The sequence below is a fragment of the Kryptolebias marmoratus genome, linkage group LG15 (assembly GCF_001649575.2).
Source record: "Kryptolebias marmoratus isolate JLee-2015 linkage group LG15, ASM164957v2, whole genome shotgun sequence".
Classification (NCBI taxonomy): Eukaryota; Metazoa; Chordata; class Actinopteri; order Cyprinodontiformes; family Rivulidae; genus Kryptolebias; species Kryptolebias marmoratus.
In genome coordinates this window covers 14,840,149-14,860,365 of record NC_051444.1, presented here as the reverse complement: position 1 = coordinate 14,860,365, position 20,217 = coordinate 14,840,149, and the positions used below count along the sequence as shown (strand labels likewise).

At 41.1% G+C, this 20,217-nt stretch overlaps 2 protein-coding genes across 3 annotated transcripts in view; one reads left to right on the top strand and one right to left on the bottom strand.

Moving 5' to 3' along the window:
- Nucleotides 1–14,077, bottom strand: part of nptnb (neuroplastin b) — a 30,695-nt gene extending 16,618 nt beyond the window's left edge. Inside the window, exon 1 of one of the 2 annotated variants that reach the window (XM_017423621.3) lies at nucleotides 13,413–14,077. In XM_017423621.3, coding sequence (XP_017279110.1) covers nucleotides 13,413–13,488 — 76 coding nt within the window. In that variant the 5' untranslated portion in view covers nucleotides 13,489–14,077. The remainder of the gene's footprint in view (nucleotides 1–13,412) is intronic. The other variant, XM_037979854.1, reaches the window with a different exon arrangement.
- Nucleotides 14,078–14,271: 194 nt separating this feature from the next.
- LOC108240260 (calcium homeostasis modulator protein 6) lies at nucleotides 14,272–18,962 on the top strand. The gene is made up of 2 exons (XM_037979855.1): nucleotides 14,272–16,525; nucleotides 16,720–18,962. The coding sequence occupies exons 1-2, from the start codon at nucleotides 16,061–16,063 to the stop codon at nucleotides 16,870–16,872; spliced, it is 618 nt and encodes a 205-aa protein (XP_037835783.1). The 5' UTR covers nucleotides 14,272–16,060; the 3' UTR covers nucleotides 16,873–18,962.
- The last annotated feature ends 1,255 nt before the right edge of the window (nucleotides 18,963–20,217 follow it).

Here is a 20,217-nt window from a genome sequence, read left to right as displayed (position 1 = left end):
AAGAATTCACGGGATCCATAAGTGATTATTACCAATATTACTGCAACCTTGCAGAGTCTGTGCCTGATTCATGACCCTTTTCCACATCAGTAGTTGGCCCAACAATACACTGCCAGCCCTAATGAACCTCATCTGATGACAAATCACCTGCACCCCAGACACTCTTCTCTACCAGCTCTGCAGCCTTTCAGCACTAACCACATGTGCTTAAGTAAATCAGAAAAATACACCTTACCACTGCCCTGAATTGCTGTAGAGGAAATTGGAACAAAGGGCCTGTGGTCTCTAGAGTGCTTGACTGCGCATTGTGTCTAAATACAACAGCTTACAGGCACTCTTAGATCTGTCAGCACTGCCCTCAGTTCTGTCTCATAAACACTCTAATACATAGTCTTGCAGACTCGTGGCAAAGGAGGGCGGCCACAATTAATGGCTTACCGCCATAATAAAACCAGTAATGTTACAATGTTTGCTATTACAAAATGTTTTATTTAATGTTTAGGAACCACATAAAAACGGATAAAAGTCTTCTCTAACAGTGCAATAATGGTGTCCCGCAAAGCTTAAGAACAGTAAACTGAAAACATATAGGTGGCAAAAAGAATTGTGACAATGTAAAGTTGCTGTCAGATGTTTACATGCACCTATCATGTGCATGAATGTCATATTAATTTGTGGATTATAATGATTTATTTAAACCATTCGTTTGCCAGTGGGAAATGATTATTTTCAACATCACTTTAATGAGTTGAAGATTTAGTTGCACAAATTCAAATTTATTGTGAATTTTCATTGATTTACACAAAGTCAGATTTACAAGCTTCAATATTTACATACAGACATTCAGCTAAAGCTTCATAAAGGGTCCTGAAGGTTCTTAAATGTCTTTTAACATGACAAGGCCAAGGCTTTATTAACTTCCTGTTTGTGATCATGATTGACTGCAGCTTCTAGGTTTTTTTCTCGTCCAGAATAAAAAAAAAGGATTTGTTTTGACAGCACTTACTGATACTCATCTGACACTCTTAGACAGAAGGAAAAACAAAGGTTAGGATGTTTAGGAACAATCCAAAAACCATCAAGGCTCAACCCTGACAAAAACAAACAAACTGGAAACTGCTCCATAAACAACACTTTGAAGCTTGACTGAAATTCGCAGCTGCCCACATGGACAAGCCAAATGCCTTCTTGGAAAAAAATAATAATTTAATGGTCAAACGAGACAAACATTGAGCTGTTTAACCACGATGATGAGAAATATGTTTGGAGGAGCCAAAATGTGGCTTTCAACACTAAGAACACTGTACAGCATGATACTACCACCCCCATGCATGACAGGTGATAGAGCTAATTTGCTGCCGATGGTACTGGTGTACTGCAATAAGTCGAAAGACTACCATCAAATTCTTCAACTTCACCTGAAATCAGCAGCTAGACAGTTTACACTTGGACACAGTTGGGTGTTTAAACAAGACAGTTATCCCAAACACACTAAAATAGTTTTTTTTTAATGGTTAAAGCAGCTAATATTAAGTTTCTGGCATGACCTTCCTAAAAGCTTGACCTAAACTCTATTGAAAATTTGTGGACTATATGCTTATAAAAGCCTGCTTGGAGCCAAAACAAATGGTCATATATCCAGCCAAAAATATGCTGCCACAAACTTGTCGATGGCTACAAAAAGATTCGGGTCCAGGTGAAACTTGCTACGGAACACTTACCTAAATATTAGTAGAGGGTGTGTGTATAAATGTGAGCCTGCATGAATATGTATCTTTGACCCTATACAGATAAGAAGAGAATCATAATAAATTCAAACTTGTGCAGCTCATTCTTGTTTTGAAAGATCATAATCATTCCACTCTGGAAAAAGAACAGTTCAAATAGATCGTTCAAAGCCTAAAATAGGACATCCATGCCCATCATGGGTGTATGCTAGCTTCTGCTTGAATCTGTAGGCATTGGTTAGTTCGTAGAAAGACAAACAAAATTCCACCGCCTATTGTTTGGGAAAATAACATTTGGTGCCGTGTCTTTTACTATATGCTGCCAAGTTGCCGTGTTGCTCGTGTGTCTGATTGCACGTCAAACTGTCCTTTTCACTGATCCCTTCAGCTCTGACAAAAGCTGGCACCCTTGTCTGATAAATGTTTTTCATAAGCATTGTGGCTTTGCAAGAGCGTCGGCTCATTATCTTTACGGCAGACATATTTTGCTGCTCAGAACTGCCTGCCTCAAGCCCCTGAGATTTTTGCTCGACATTCCTTGAATTTATATTAAAAAATAAAATAAAATAAAAAAATCACCATCTCTCTCGATTTTTCTGCCACAACACCCAACACAAATATGTGACTCATAGTCATATTAAAATAAATTTGATGATAGAAAAGAGAAACTATGATGACAATTTAGGGGGGAAAAATAAAAAACCTGAGCAGTGTTCCTTCTAGGCAGTGCGTCTTAGTATATTAAGTACTTAAGACTATGTTTCTATGTGGGATGCCTGGAGATACAGCTAGTAATTAGCATTTGCTTCTTTTCACTGGAAACATCTGGGCCTATCAAGCCCACCACATAGTCCCAGAAGGCAAATCCAAGCTTACCCACCTACACAGTTAAAGCAATATTTCAAGAAAAATGAGAAAAACTTGATTAAATATGGGAGGAAAAAAAAATCTTACCATGGTAATATTTACCATTATCACTGCAGGCAGTTGGCGTGATGCTTAGCAATTATAACCGATGTCATCCATACATAAGAGCTAATTATCACAGTGTTGCAGTTATTCGAAAGAGGTCAGGAATGTCCTCCAAGATGATGGTAAATTAGATCAGAGAAAGTGAACAGATGACTTAATTCAAATTCAGACTCGGGGTAGACTCTGGAGAAATCCACGCCGAGCGAACCGCACACAGCACCAGGCTGACAAGCAGACCGATTTCTGCGTTGTTTAAACAGGGAGCAAACACAGACAGAGAAAACAAAACACAAAGCAGCCAGCCGCTACTCATCCATTTCAAAGTGCCCGTGGAGATGAGAAGTGACAGAAGACGGTGCGGTGGACCATTTGGACAGATCTTAGTGACTTAGTGACAGAAGAGAATTGAGCTCTTCCTGTCTTGGAGAGGGATACTGTCAACTGACAAAAACAAGTTTGGTCTGTTTGAAAAAGGAAAAAAAAAGAAGAAGCTGATTTCTAGGAGGGGAGCAAATAAGGCTCTAACAAGTTGGGGGGAAAAATGTAAATAAGGTAACTTATTCAGTCATAATCATGTTTGTATGATAAACTGCTTTTCAGTCAGTTGTAGTAGAACGGACTAATTCCAGAAGTATTCACTAAGTTAATAAACTCCAATGCAAAGCTTAAATGAATATACAGTGACCTGCAACATTATGATTACCTTATATCTTGTTCTACAGGCTTGTCTAAAAGGATGTCTTTCTCACAGTGGGCAGTGCTGACAGAAAAGGCTCAGCAAAAGATTTGACAAGTGTTGGAGAACAGTCCTTGCTCATACACTCAGTAAAAAGAATAGAAAGACTGCCACAAGTTGACAAAAATAAATATTGATGCATAAAACCCAAACATTAGGTTTGGATGGCTTTATTTCCAGGGGGGAGTTCTGTTTGTGGAAGCTGACAGAGCTCTACACCAATCAGCTACTGGAGGCCTTCAAAATAAAAGCCCTGCATACGTTTCAGTGAATTCAAAACTTTGCTGAGTCTGCACAGAATTAGATTGCCGCTCCGTCCATTGTTTACTGCTGCCAGCTCATTTTAAATATAGCACTAAAGTCTATTTTTAATTCACATTATTTATGCTTTGACCTTTATTATTAGTCAACAAGCAATGTTTTTTTTTTGTCTAATGATTACAAATTGGTGTGTAATTGAAACAACAAAAAATTAAATGACAAAGGCAGTCAGATTGGCCCATCAAAAATATACGTTGTCTTACGATGCTCGCCTCGCTGCCATCTAACGTGAGAAGAACGGGATCGCAAAATAGCCAGTGCTTTCCTGTGATAACCTCTGTCTGAAGCCATATGAAAGTCACAGTTCTGATGGACTAAATACTACTCTCATGTGAGTAGAGCAGAGAGCTCCCCTGAGGCCTGACAAGCCACACACCATAACCGTTCAGCCTGAGGGTGAGTCAGTGGCCATAACCTGGATCTCACAACCCAGACAGACAAAGCAGAGGGTAGGAAACCCCCTGGGCCAATGAACTGTGCTGAGAAGTGTGTGTCTGTGTGTGTGTGTGTGTGTGTGTTTGTGAATGTGGATACATATTTGTTATACCTGCAAGGTGCTATGACAAATTTATGTTCCCTATTTTCAAGTATTTTGAGGCACAAGGCTATTGCTTGCATTCATCTCTGTAAGAGTAGTTGTTAACATTCACAGCTAAATACAACATTTCAAGCACAAAAGTTTTAAAATTGTATATATTTGTATTATGATTGTTTTGTAGTTCACGCCACCATAATAGGCCTGGCAGTCATGTAATAGCTTGTGTCTGTTTGGCAGCAACATATCACAAGAATCTCTGAATGAATTTTAATGAAACTTGTGAATTTCAATGAACCTCTCAGAAAGTCATCACTGGATGGACATTACAGATCAATGACTTTAGGAGTCAACACAATTTAAGATGGACGCCACAGCGAATCGACCTTAGCAAACACAAAATGGTTATAACTGAGTCAATTTTGCAGATTTTGAGCTAAAATTAGGTCATCGTTCGAGTCATCTCGCCCAAACACAGTGCTAACAGATCATGGGAGCTCTTTGTTTAACACTTTGGAAGATGGTGGGCTAAACGCATTCAGAATGTGTGTTTCTTTTGTTGTTGTTCTAATTTGTCGGTCAAAAGTTTTTTTTTGTTTTTTTTGTACATATTTGATATACTTTGGTGAAATTTAAAGGTAGTTGTTGTTCCAGTTAGATCTTACTGTGGATTGAGATGAGAGAGCATTAGGTCAACTGTTGTAAAATGTCTAAAAAAGTCATCTGGAAATCTTAATTTGACATATCATCTTGCTAAAATGTGTTGTTATTTGTAACCACCATTTTTAATATACATAAAAAAGTTAGCTTGTTCACTTTTAATTCTAAGAAGTAAATAAAAAATAATAGTAGAGGACCCAAGCTTGAAGTGAAAGTGGAACCGACCATGTGTGGAACATATAGGCCGAGGTGGAAGTTTTATCTGGGTTGTTTGAGACAGTCACTGGATTGACTTCCACATTTAAAGTCCGTGAGGTCAAACCTGCTCAGGATCAGGTTCATTCCATGTTAACAGGATTAGATAAACGACTTAAATAAGGTTGTTTCAGGAAATCGCCTAAAAATGTCTGCACCGCATGTTGCGGCTATCTAAAACCTTACAGTTAAGATGTCGGAAAAACAGACAGCTGCTGTGAAATGAGCCCAGTTGTTCCTTAATCAGTAATCAAACCTAATAGTTTTAATATATTCTATATACTCTTTCTTATTAAAATACATTGTTAAAATACCCCAAGAAAGATCTTTTATAACAATATTTTAAAACAATAAAAGTATGTAGCGCACTTTCATATCTAAGGTTTTATGTATCGGGATGAATTTTTAAAAATATGATCATTATCGGGATGTAAAATGTGATGAATACAGGTAACTATCTCAAATAAGTAAAACCTGACAGTAGTTAGATGTTTAGACAACTAAGCCAGAATGCAAAAGCGATTTGAGGGGAAAAGTACACCCTTACTGCTGCTATAAGAGGTAAGAAGGTAAGTAGCAGCCAGGGAGTTTTATTTAAATACACTTGATGATCAGAGAGAGTGTGAGCACCTCTATAAAAGCAACATTTGCTGCTCTGGGTTACTCAAGCATGGCTTAACAAACTGCTGAGGAGAAAATTATCTGCAGTAATTTGAGAGAAACAAATGTTGCTGCCACGGGTGACCTGTCCAGGGCGTACCCCGCCTCTCACCCATCGACTCCTGGAGATATGCACCCCCCCTACTCCCCAACCCCCACACCCCACACACCACCACCACCTCCACAACCCTGAACGGGATTAGGCGGGCACAGATAATGGAGGGATGCACGGAAATATTAGTGCCCATCAATCTGAGAATGGTTATAAGGTTATATTTCCGAATAATTTGGAGCCATTTCACAGTTGTTGTTTTTTTACATTCCAAGGTGAAAAAGGTCATTTCTGAGTGGAAACCTATCAGGACAGCAGCCAATCTTCCAAAGAGTGTGGGCTCTTAGCAAGTTCACTCCATGGTCAAAATATACTAACAGATAAAGAAATCTCAGAGCTACATCATCATTTAGCCTCTTCATTGTCTAAGTTAATGACAGAAAGATTTTAAAACGCATGAACAAGCATGGCTTGTTGGGAAGGCTCGACAGGACAAAGCCTCCAAACAAGAAACCCTTCTTATTATCATGTAGCCTAAAAGCGGTTTTCAATTTAAACCTGCATTTCATTCAGATCAGATTAGATTTCCCAATATTGACAATGATCTCAGTGATCTAGTCCATTCATGTGAGAGCTGCAGATGAGGGTTTCTGGAGTCAAATACTGTCTTAATTACCACAGTGACTACGCAATCCTTTGCATTTTTAAACTAAACAGTTATTCAGTTCTCGTGTGGTTTCAGTGTGCCAAACAAACTGTAATGTTGTAAACCATTTCAGCAGATGCCCCGGGTGAGCCAGCTGATCATCTTTGGGTTTTTAAGAGACGGAAAAACTTCATGAAATATGCAAACGTTTTGGTATTAGGGACAAAATCAGAACAATGCACACTGGACACATTGCACGGTGGCTGCTGGAGATAGGCACCAGTTATTCGCTACCCCGAAAGTGTGTTAAAAAAATGGATGGATAATTTGATTATCTAGTTTTATATAATGTATACATTGGATATTAAAACTTTTTTTCTGTTTGCTTAAGTAGGAAAGACTCCATTAAAACTACCATGTGCTCTATGTTGTAGCATGTGTCGTAGCCTAATCTGTATCTCCCTAGAGATGTAAACGCAGAACATTGTTGAATGTGCCTTGGAATAAAATTATAATTCTGTGAAGCAAAAAATAAAGTCAAACCTTCCAATGTAAATGGCTTGTTAAGGCAATCACAGTGTTTTACTGCCATAGCCATAAACAACCCCCACCCCACACACGCACACACACCTCCTTATTTTTTATAGTTCTGTACACATTCTGTGCATATATAGCTTGAAGACGGCACTACATCTCACTTCAGAGGGTCCAAACCTATGTTCCCTGGTACCTCTATTCTCCCATGGTTTATAAGGAAAGTCATGAAAGATGCTTGGCTCCCCTTTCAAATGTTTTTTAATGCAAATGAAGAAAATACTGAATTACAGTGGAGGTACTGTATCATGAAACTGTACCCGGGAACATGGGTACCCAGGAACATGGGTACATAGAGGGCTGACTCCCTCTTTTCAGCACTGCGTTAATTACTGAGCAACTCAGGACCATGTCACAAGTTACATTCAAACGGAACTTGTTGACCCCTGGGTTTAGTTACACTACGCGCTGCGTCATCAACAATATATGTAACTTTTAGTTTGCACTTGAGCGCAACGGACTAACCGAACATCCATCTTTAAATGCAGCACCTTCCTTCACCACCAACGCCAAGCTTTTTACTTTTCCTCTGAGCCACAGCTTGACCTGAACTAATGGCTTAATAGCTAGCTGTTACTGTTACTATTTCAGAGCCGAATCTGTGAATCACTGAAGATGAGCGTCATCAAAAAAACAACAACAAAAAAAACACATGCAGGTGCCTCCTCTATAGGGTATAGAGTATACCCTATACTTTGTATACCCTTTGTTTTCTTTTTTAGTTGCTATTACTTTTAGTAGATTATTTAAACATTTTTTTCGCAAAAAAGAATCCTAACAGTTCCTTATTATAATCTATCATTTTAGAAAGCAACTAAATAACTATTCCTTTTATTGTTACTCCGTATGTTGCCCAACCTAACCAAGTCATGTAAGTACAAAAACTGGTTATTTATAGTGACACTACTGTTAAGCTACACTTACTACCCAGCCGTTTTCCAGCCTGTGACGAGTTAAAACTAACCATTCATACAAAATGTTGGGCTTAATTAGTTTAGTTAATTTATCTTTAAAGCAGTAAACTACTAATCTCTTGCAATGTGCTTGCAGTTATTTAGTTTAAACACATACTTTGTTATAAATGACCAGGTAGCTAATAACTCAGTGGTCCGATAGTAATGTCTTCGCTAGGCTGAGGAAAGAAAAACGACAAAAGAAAACCTTGATAGTGGCCCCTCATATTCATATTCGTAGAAGCTGACACATTTGTAATACAACTTGTAATTATGCAGGGTATTAATATATAAACTGTAGGAGACAAGCTCTCACTTTAGAAAATTTACTGACATCAGCAATTTGCATCATATTTGAATATGTTTGACCACACTTTCTGATCTTAATAAGTTCATTCTCTAATAATCTAGTACGTAAAGAAATGGATAATTTCCTGAACAAGCTGACAAGTTGAAATATGAACCTGACAGAATGTCGTTCTTCAACGTTTTGCTGTACTACCAGTATTATTTGCTACATGATTCAAAGCCCACGCTAGCTGATGTTTAGTTGGCATTAGGTAGCAGGTAAAAAAAAAAAAACCTCTGTCTGCTGCTGCATGTCACTGGCTACAGTAAAACACCTGGGCCCTTGGAAAAACTGCCAAGATTAAATCTTTGAGTGTATTTTTTTTCTTCCTAGAGCAGATTTAGGCTGAGTTGTTTCTGCAGAACAGCCCACAGTACAGGCCTGTAAGTGGGTTTGATTCAATCAACACGAAGAAAGGTCCGTGCTGAAAAAAGTGTCTCCCAAAAACAAAGCCCTAAAAAAAAAAAGAAAGAGGCTCGCTCAAATTACAGCTTTTGCTTTAGTGTACGATATCTCTGCAGTGATGCTGCTCCTAATCAGTGCGGGCCATATCAGATTTCACAGTGGGCAGGCGTGACTCAGAGGAAGAGTTTGGCTCCGGTTCTACAGTTTATTTTCCAGACTCACAGATGAACCTTTGTCCAGAGCCTGCATGAAACATGATAATGAACATTCTGCTGCAGTATATAGGTCTATTGATTGGATGCTACGTGGCTTTAAAACGCTTGTCTTACATTGCGTTGTTGGCCTCTGCAGATGCTCGTGCATAAAGTGGCCTTACAGTGCATTACTTTGGAGTGGTAGCAGTGACCGTGCTCACCCGCATTATTCTGCCTGCCAAACAACAGAGCCGACGTTGAGCGTAAAAAGCCAAAGTGCACCCTCTTCGAGGTTTTGTTTTTGTTTTCAACTACATATTTTGCATCCTCTGTCATTTCTGGGCTAAATCTGATTCGCAAATAATAAAAAAAAAAAAAAACAGCACCACGTGCAGGAAAGTGAAGTATTGCTAGCGTTTTGCCTACATCTGAGACTATGTTGGCTAAAATAGATAATCAGGACTGATTGGAATGGGAAGTGCCTGGAGATGCTGTTTGGTTGTGATTAAAATAAAGCTGCAGTGAAATGCTGTGACTGTTGTTTTTTTTTTTAAGATCATCTCATCTCGTGTCACAAACAACTCGGAAGCGAGACACAACTGAGCTAGTTGTGCTTCTCTGCCTCTGTCCCATATAGTGCTGTCTGAACTGTCTGAACATCACCAGGCTAAAACGCATACAGCGAAACTTCGCCCCTTCCTTCCCTTCCTCTTCTGCCGGCGATTGATTTGAAGCGGCTGCGTCTTCCGGACTGAAAGCGGCGCACGCTACACGACACAAGTCCCGGTGAAAAGAGCAGTGAATGAGATAATCGGGACCTGGTTTACGTTCCGAAGCACGTGGGAGCACATCCAAGCATCAGCACGCCGCTACACAATTTTCGATCTAAGAAAGTACCCCGGTGACAGACTACCAGCTGGGAGACAGGTGGCTGGGAAGGAAGAGAGGGAAAATTACTGTTACAACGAAGTACAAATTGCCTGTATCTGTCTTCTCGGCGTTGTCAGGACATTAGTTTTCTGCACAAAGAAATTAAATTAAAGCACACCTTGACGTGGTGAGGTACGCTAATCAGGCAGCAATGCTTTTCCCTTGCTTTCCATCGGAACACGGTTTTATTTAGCTTTTTATAATCACAGTTGTAATTTCTTTCCATTTTTTTAAGGTTCAGAGCTACACTCAGAACTGATGAGAAGAAGCGAGAAGCCATTTGTGTTCGGTCATTTGTTTGCTTTTTATTATAATTTAAAGAAGCAATGGCTACATTTTATATAGAAAATGTTCCTTTCGTATAAAGTTAACAGTTCAAGAGATAAAAACCAGTTCAGTTCTGTCGGAACTATTAAAAGCTGTTCTTCTCAGATTATTCTTTACCCTTCATACCAGATCTCCATTTTATAGCTGCCACAGATGCACCATGCAGTCCACCTACAGAAATATTTTCTCATCAGCGTTGCACTCTGACAACTGTGTCCTGAATGACTCTGATTGGTGTGCTGACCAGAGGGATCTGTCACCTTGCTTTATTTCCAGTTTGTCAGACGACGTCAGTCAAATGTTTTTCGGTCCATGTTCACAAACGTCGCCACCCTGAAACCACAAAAGCGTCTCTGCGTCGCGTCGATTCAGCCCCGTTCGGTAGGTTACGTTCGACACAAAAAATGGAAATTGTCCGGAAGACGTGTGGATTTTATTATTTCGCGCGACCCGCATGTTTTGATTTCACGACGCGAGCGCCAACACAGAAGCAGGCAGGAGTGGAGTAGGTGTCGCGCTTTGCTGGGAGGAATTATGTAAGACCCAAAGGTAGGTCTCCAAGTCAGGACTGTCCACTTTCTTTCTCGATAGCCTTTTGTTTCGTCTGTAAATAGGGATCGCTTTGTTTCCCCCATCCTAAATAGTTCACAGCTGGCCCGATGAGTCTTCAGAGGCCGGTGCAGCCTTGAACCGGGAGGCCGTCCATTAGGAGTTAATGGATTCACTTTCACAAAAGGACCTTAAAGCCACAGTTATCCAAGGCTCAGAGTCTGCGATAAAAATAGAAACTCTGCAGAAAGGATGGATGCAATTCACAATCTCTCTCCCCCCCCCAAATATCTGCCGCACATCCTGGCCACCTACAGTGGACCTACTTCCCTCTAAACACGAGAGCAGCACTGGCACAAATTCCCCCTGCTTCCCAGACACGGTGATTAAATCCCATGCACTTATAATTATTGTTGTCCCCACATCGCTGCCTGAACGCCGTCGTATCACAGGAAACATCGAGCATTGCATAAGAAGCCATGCAGCGATTTAATCTAATCTGCGAGAGAGAAATGAAATGCTCTGGCATTGGATGCGAACAATTACCAGAAAATTACCTTTGGATCTAAACTCTAACTGCAGTTTATTACTGTTCTTATCAACGATGCCAAATCTGAGGGGCGTATTTACCAAATATGAAATGCTTCTCTTCATTACAGGTGGAAAACTAACAGATTTTATGGGCCGGGAATTCCCAAACTATCGCTCACTGACCGCTTGATGTATTTATATGTGTGTGTGTGTGTGTGTGTGTGTGTGTGTGTGTTTCTGTGGTGTGAACAGGTTCTCAGCAAGTGGGCACCAACACTGGGCTAAGATGAGAGGAAGTGTTTGAAAAAGCCTTTTGTTTTAGCTTTAGCAAACAAAGGAGCGCTTCTTGGGTATTTATTTTCCAGATAGCCAGATGAGAGAGCGCCTCGGCATGAGCGCACGCTCTTCAAACACTTCAGAGAAATTAGCAACGAAGGCGGAAAGAACTTCAAGTGATGATATTTTGTTATATAACAGCTGTGCAAATTTGCTTGTCTCCTCACGAGCAGAGGATGGAGGCTGCTCCTTTCGCTTCTTTCGCATGTTCTGTGTTTTTTTTTTTTCAAACAGTTCTATGAACCATAGTACAAACTGTTGCGGTGGTTGTGTTGATTAGATTAAAATTCAGTCTCCACAATCTTCTGACACAGGGCCCTGCACAGAAGTCGACCGATATGGGTTTTTCTATGGCGAAAGCCAGAGCCAATCTTTAGAAATCAGGACAGCCAATGGCTGATATAAAACACCAATTTTTTTCTTGGGATGAATATGTGTTTCTCATTTAAAATATAAAACATTTGCCTAACTTTAATGAATGTATGTTTAAAATCCCTTTAAGGAACTTGTACATCTAAAAGTAATACATAGAAGAGAATTATCACTTAAAAAAACTAAATTGGGGGCTGCTGCTGCATCTTCATCTCCCCACTTGGTCATAGATTAAGCATGTAAAGACACAACTGATTGCACTTTTTTTTTTTTTTTAATTGGCCTATCAGCCAGTTAAAGTTAGTCCTGCATGACAGGAGTTCGTTGATCCTACAGAGCATAAGAAAAGGTGGAGATTAAGCACAGAAATGAACCTGTAAAGTAGTTCTTTGCCTTTTTCTCTTGTGCATTTATGGGTTTTTTTTAAGAAAAAAGCTCAAACCATGTGCGTGTTTATGTGCCAAACAGCTACTTTGACACGATTGTTAACCAAACCCTCCCGTAGGAAAGATTCATTCCAACATCTCAAAGATAAAAAAAAAATCCTTTATTTAATTTTTTTTTAATTTCATGAATGGTTCCTGTTTGGTGTGGCCTGGCGGGTGGTGTGATTCAACAGCAACATATAAGTCAGGACATGTATCAGAGGGCCCTGAACGCCCAGCAGCACGTTGCTGACATTTCCGGTGGTCGTTTGGCACTTTATAAATGGGCGTCCTTCTACCTCGCCAACTCCCCTGTCAACCAGACGTTTCATTCTCGGTTTCTAACAAGAAACACCTTAAACCTTCGCGTGCTTTGCCTTGCAGTAACAGCACACAGAACCAGTTGGACTGGAAAGGTCCACTGAGCGATGCCAGATGCTGCTGGGCGAGTCCATAACCTGACGTCTAGTTACCTTGGAGCCACCCAGGACGGGGTTAGTTCCTTCTGAACCCTGCCCTGTTCCTACCAAGACGCTCACAGGTGTGTGTGTGGGAACTTGGACACTTATCCCCTCCTGTAATACCCGAACCCCTCGCTTTAAAAGTGAGTCAATCTGATGTCAGGCGCACCTGCACCACAGATTTCCCTACACACACACACACACACACACACACACACACACACACACACACAGGCACACTTGAGTGATAACAATCAGATAGTAACTCTCTGGCCTTGAGTGGTGGCTTAACTGCAGCGCTCCTCCAAATCCTCTTTAGAAAACATTTCGTCCTCACACGACACGAGTCACTTTCCCCCAGCCGGCCAGGCAGCCAGGCAGCCAGGCAGGAGGCACCGCTGCAGCCACATCTGTGTCCTTACCGTTCTGCGCCGAGGCGAGAGGCAGCATCAAGTTCCCCAGAAGGACCACCGCCATCATCGCGGCGTTCGGCTGCATCGTTAGGGCTCGACGGGGAGCAGAAGCAGGGGTGTCGCTCGGACGAATGTGGGAGGAGAGAGGATGGTGGAGGCTTATTGATCGCAGAGATCTACTGAGACGGGCCCAGCTCAGCGCCGGGTTCCTTTTAAATTACACCAATTCGAATGGTGATGAAAGGATAGAAACAGTCAGCCCCAGACGGGCAGGAAAATAATAGTAAAAAAATAAAAATTAAAATAAAAAAAAATGTCCCCCTGGTTTAAAACAAAAACAAAAACGAAAAAAACGACCTTGTGTGGGTGAAAGGTCCCGGACGAGGCCAGCGGCTCAGGGAAGCCGATCTGCGGCCACGGACGGGCGGGCGGACCGGAAGCCGCGTCGGGATCGCAGAGAAGATGTCTCCTGGCTGGCGGGGAGATCGTCCGCGGCGAATTCCACAGGACTCATGCGCACACCGACGCGCATCTGCGCCTCCGCGGTCACGGCTCGGCGGCCGGAGTGAAAGCAGCGCGCGAGCGAAGCCCCGACGGCGAGCGGCGGCGGAGCCCGAAACATAAGTCTGTTATCGGCGCCCGGGCTATTTTTAAGACCGAAGCAGGAACAGATGCTGGTAGGGAACCGACGACAGGCTGCGCGTGCCCAGTGCGCTCCTGTGACCGTGGATGAACACTCACACACTCTCTCTCACACACACACACACACACTCATGTATGTAAATGATGTTTGTGAACTCGTTATTAGGATGAGATGACAAAAGCACAGTTCCATCATCTGACATTTAATGACGCCCCTCTTACTCAGCCCTAAAACAGATTCTGAATGTCTCTGTTGAATGTTTTTTTTTTCTTCTGCTGAGCAATATTCAGCATTCAGCAAAAAACATTTGTCACAAAAATCTGTGAGGGAGAGAAAAAAAGGCACAGTTCGACCCACTGAATTCATTAAAACGACGTCTTGTTCGTACAAGTGGCGTCTTTAATTGTTATTATTATTATTTAGGCGCGTGAGGAGATGGTGGTGATGTTCTTGAGCTCAGTGAGGTCATTTATAAATTATGTCATCGGTGGCCTGGGTGCTCTCAGGGCTGCTTATTCCACACACACACACACACACATACACACCCCTCTCTCTGAAAGTTCAACATGGCCTCCTGTAATCCTCCCCTGTCCTTAATCTGCGCTGCTCCTCCGGCGACCTCCTGTGGAAAAAAAGTGCCAGCGTGTGTCTTTTCTCACCTTATGTGTCAACGGGAGGCAGCTGCAACCTGCAGCTTCAACAGATGAGAAGATTCCTGGTGGATTTCTGAAGGGCGCCGGAGCACCGCCTGCTCAAAAGGACAACATCAGCTGAGAAATAATCGAATTTAATAAACGGGGTGGAAAAAAAGGTCTTTGTTTTGATGGATGAACTGTATCAGAAGTGCAAAGAGAACCAAGGTCTAAAGCAGCATGAAAGCTGCTGCCAGTGGCTAATTTAGATCCCCATGGTGACCACACACCTGTGTCTCTCACTCCTTGGCAGTGCAGACAGACTGAAAAGTAAGCCTCAAACAGTCGCTGTGTGAAAACTTTGAGATTTTGCCTTAACAACTTTGGAACCGTGAGCAGCAGAAGACTCTGGTGGTCACATGTGTGATTAAAAAAAAAAAAGTTTTACAGCGTCTTATTGTAGGAAAAAAGAGCTTTCCCCCCCAAAAAAAGGATTAAAAAATAGAGTCTATGGAAGCTTTGATTTGCAATCTCTGCACCCTGAGGGGATTTGTGAGGAAACACTAGCAGTGGGAGATACACTGGGTGAAAGGGGACACAAATGTTCCCAAAGAAGTTTAAACAGAGCTTGTTTGAAAAATAAATAAATATAAATTTAGACCGTTCAGGTGACAACTGTCAGTTTAACATTCTGTGGGAAAAAAAAAAAAATCTCCAAAAAATTATAAAACTTCAACTCTGATTGTGTAAAGAGACACCAAAATACGAGTTCAGTCTTTTGAAAACTGACAAAATGATAAGAAAAACCAAACAGAGTCGGAAAGATTCTTCAGTGCTTATGTATTGGCACTTTTATTAGACCTAAAATGTTTTACTTGATAGATTTATTATTTGTCCTGTGGTTTTATTGTATAAATGTTTTCTGTAGTTATCAGCAGATTAAGCTCTAACGTTTCCTACATTTGTTTTTTTTTTTCTGTTTTAGGTTAAATTTAGCACCGCAGCTTGGTTGTTCAGCATAAAGGCTTGTCCTTTTGGTAAATGGGGGCATGTCAAAGGCCATGTCAGTGCTGACTGGCAGAACAAACTTCCCTCCACTTTACAAGCCCTACCTCCCGTTTATCCACGGGGGACCACATTTCAAACGTAACCCCACCTGAATTCTCACCGAGCCCAATCAGATAGAGAAAGGTCAGAGCAGACGGCACGCCCTTCTTTGTTCCGAACCAATCAGAGTGGAAGTGTGGCGTTTCGCCTGGGGGTAAAACTTACCCCTGGATGCGTTACGTACGCATCACTAAGCTGTTGCCAATGTGTTCACAACGGTGGACCCTCTTTTGGGCTTTTCGCTGCGGTCGTCTTCATCCTTCGCGCAGTCTAGTATGGAAAGTAGACAACAATGGCTCGCCAGGCTGAAAAACGAACTTAGCAACAGTCCTCTGGTGTCCAATGTGGCTTTCGGCTTCATCCTCATGGGACTGGAGAAGCTTGTGGAGCTGGAGTTCGAGTGTCCTTGCAGCCCTACGTGGAACGGAGTGTTTTCGTCAGCGTTCTTCGTCATCCCTGCCGTCATGGCCTTCACCTTGATGCTGATCATTCAGGGATGCAGATGCAACACGTGGTGCAGGAAAACCGTGTCCCTCTCCAGCGTCGTCCCTGCTGTCGTGTGGCTCATTTTGCTGTTCCTCGACGGCCAGTACTTTGCTTGTGCCATGACAGACTGGGAGGGAAGGTTTGTACTCGTTGACAAGGCAGCGCCGCAGAAGTGGTGTGAGCCGATTCGCGAGGAAGACGCCACCCCGCAAGAACTAATGCTCCGCTCGCAGCAGCTGTTCGTGTTTTCTCAGGTGGGTGCAATACTCTCTGTAGAGCAGAAAACTTTGCAGGCAGAGCAAAGTTCGAACACCCCCCCCCCCTCTGTTGGGCTTATTTGTTACCCTCATGTGTTGAAAACTGTTAATATTACCCTGCTAATAGTTACAGCTGATCAAAATGATGTCTTTGGCGTTGGTATTGGCTAACTTTCCTCTCCTGTATCCAGGTAATAGGAATAATCCTGCTTATTTTCATCTGTGTGGGTCTGGTAGTGTATGTGATCAGAGAAAGCTGCCAGCGAGAAGTGGAGATGCAGGATGCAGATGTGGCCGAGCTCACTGTGCTCAGGATGAGCTCTCTACGGACCAGGACTTCATGAGAGAACGTACACCACCTGCCTTGTTGGCACAGACACTTTGTAAAAAATACAGTGAAAAGACTTGGGGTTTTTTTGCCATTTGAAAATATTTGAGAATAAGTTGGTGTAGATTCTCAGCCATTCAGGACATGGTAATCAGAAGGGCTTAAACATAAGGGAACTGGACTTCTTTTCCTTATTTTTAAAGAACAACACCAAGAAAATGAATTTTTGATATACAGAGTGTGTTTTCAGTTATTTTCTATGCAATACCAGATAAATACAAATATATATATATATATATATATATATATATATATATAAAAATATCCACCCAGGTATTTTGATACATCGGCGGAGTGACTTATATGTTATTAAATCTGTGGTTTAATCATTTTAGGGAAATGTGCCTTTTCTGTTTAGTTTGTTGGTTTGTTCTTGTTTTATCTCTACAGTTAGGTTAGGACAAAAGTCATGTCTGTCCAGGAAACACTGTAGATAATAATAGATTAATTTATAAGATCAAGCAGCAGCGGGAAATGGTCAATTTTGTCTGAACCCTTGCAGAAAAAAAACACATGAATTGATCATTTTTTACATGGGAAACATGAGGAAAACTTGTGTTTTGCATGCTGTTTCGACGTGTTCTAACAGGTGAAAAAGATGATTTTCCACACGTGAAGCTGATACGGTCTTCCTGTATGGGACTAATGAAGCCAGCCTGAATCTGTGCTCACCTACAGATGACCAGCTCGTCTGCTTTTATGGGATTATACCTTGACTGTTAGCGGCAACACACACAACCTCAAGATTGTTGAGGAGCAAAGCTCATACTAAACCATAAATCACTCATTTTCTGTCGTTTTCAAAAGCTACGGATATTATTCACAGATCCAAGCTTCATATTTACTTTGTTACATTTTATGTAATGTTTGCTAGTTGCTCAACTTTTGATACATTCTTATCATTTTTTACTCTATGTTTTTTGTTTTATTTTGCCTTTTTATTTACTGTATTGTTTCAAAAGTTACCCGGGCAGCTAATATTCATCTGGCTAATATTAGTTGACTTGTATTATAAAATATTTGCAAGTGAAAAAGAGAGAAAGGGAGAGAAAGTCCTGCTCTCCCTCTTAAACCTTTTTGATTCAAATCCTTTAGCAGACTGTCGTAACTCAATCACTTCTTCTGTTTTACACGTTCTACAAATGTGAAACGGCACACTGGACTAAACAAAAACGGACACAAAGTGGGATATAAACATTACATCTAGAACGGTACTTGCAGTATGTTTTTTTATTGTTTTATAAAGAAGATGGATGGATGGATGGATAGATGGATGGATGGATGGATGGATGGATGGATGGATGGAAGGATGGATGTTTTTGTTGTTGTTGTTGTTGTTAAAGTAAAATCCTCAGGAATTTAGTGTAGTCATCACTCCAACAAATACATTAGTCGTCAAAGTCTTAAAAGTCTCGTACCTTTCATTTGAATTACAGCCGCCGTCAGTCACTGGAAACATCCTGTATTTTTTTGCTGAGTTGATATGCGATGCCTTTTATTTGGTGTTTTAACACATCAGAATCATAAACTCCTTTGAAAAAAAGGGTAAGAGCAGAGCAGAATAATGGTACAACTGGCATGATTTATGCAGCAAAAAAAAACAAATCCTTGCAGGCCCTATATTCTCAGATAGGCAGAATCAATTTCTCATAGACTGTTCTTTTTTTTTCTTCTTTCCCAACACGGACAACGCAGTGCTTGAGTGTTGATATTGGAGCAGACCCTACATGTTTATCTTCTGGGAAAGTTTAGTCAGGATTTCCTGTATGGCCTCGAGGAAGTTGTTGCCTTTATCCACTCTGTTTACCTCACCGCTCAACACAGCAGGACGTCTTAGCTGTTGGCAAATAAATGCTAATCCACCGAAGAGACTCGCCTAGATGTTTGAATACTTTATTTCGTGTTTTATTATTGGTGAACCTTGTGGTTCATACAGTAGTTCTTGACTGAAGAACTGGTCTGTTTGCATACATTGCAAAGTTATCTCCAGAACTTGCTTCTTTTATTATTTTTTTTTCTCCAAAGATATGTTCAATAAATTTAATTTATGCTTTAACAGACTCTCTTTAATGTTGTCGGAGTCGTTCCTGAACACAGCTGAAAGAAAGAAATCACAGGCAAAGACAATTAGTCTAAACCTATGGTCAATCAAAGCTGTATTTTGTGTTTTTTTAGGATTTTACTTCTTATAGGTTTTCACTTCATTGTTTATCACATTGTTTTGATAAAAAAAAAAAAGACAGAACTTTATGAATTCATAAAATAAAACATTTATAAACACTGACTGAGGGAGACAATGTACCTGTTTCTTTTTCCCTGTAAATAACATTACAAATGACCAAGCTTATATCTTAAGTTGTAATACATTTTGAGCTTAGAAATATTTTTGGCTTAATTTTGATTTCAGCTTGACATTTTTCTTTTTGCTTTTCAGAAACCCACCCTATAAAACATTTAGTAAGCCAGCGAAGGCAGCCAAAAGGAGCAGCACCTTTGCGTCTCATGACAAACTCGACCCAGAAGATGGCGGTGTCCATCGGAGTCACTGGCTGATCTCTGTGCAGCCTGGACAGTCTCTGCAGGTTCATCCTGTGGGAGGGCTCGTTCAGGACTTCCTGAATCACCTGCAAGAATATTTCCTCATGCATAGCAGTGACACCAATATGTTTCTTGCTCCTCTTACTTCAATTCTAAACAGATTGTCAGGTTGGTCAAACATCAAAAGGAGACCCAGTACTAGAATGTAGTGATAAACGGCCTCTTGATCACCATTCGTTCCTTCATGAGACACAAATAATTCATTCTTTGGGTGTCCTAATAAATTATTCTGTGGCATCCAGCCCACCAAAAACTGTGTTGTTGCTCAGTTCGGCAGACTTGACTCCTTTATATTTCTAGATTAACTTTTGTGGTATTTTGGCAAAACCTCCAGTGATCGCGTCAGCTAGGACATGGGAAGATCTCCAATCAGAGTCCCCAGAGACTTGATGATGACTCCACGCTCCCCACAAACTCCTCCAAGTGTTCAGGAAGTGGTGTGGCAGGTTTGCACTGGAACCGTCACATGTAGATAACACTGGGCATGGTTGGACGAGGGAACTCAAACACAAAGTCCACTCATGAATAATTAAGGCAGCTCTGAAGGCAAAAGGGGGTCAAACCCAGTATTAGCTAGGTGCACCCAATGATGTGGCATTGTCCTTTACTTTATACACAGCATTAACACCATTATTGTTCAAAAGTTATTTGCTAATGTATTCAGCAAACCTTAACTGACTGAAACTACAAATCCACCTGGACA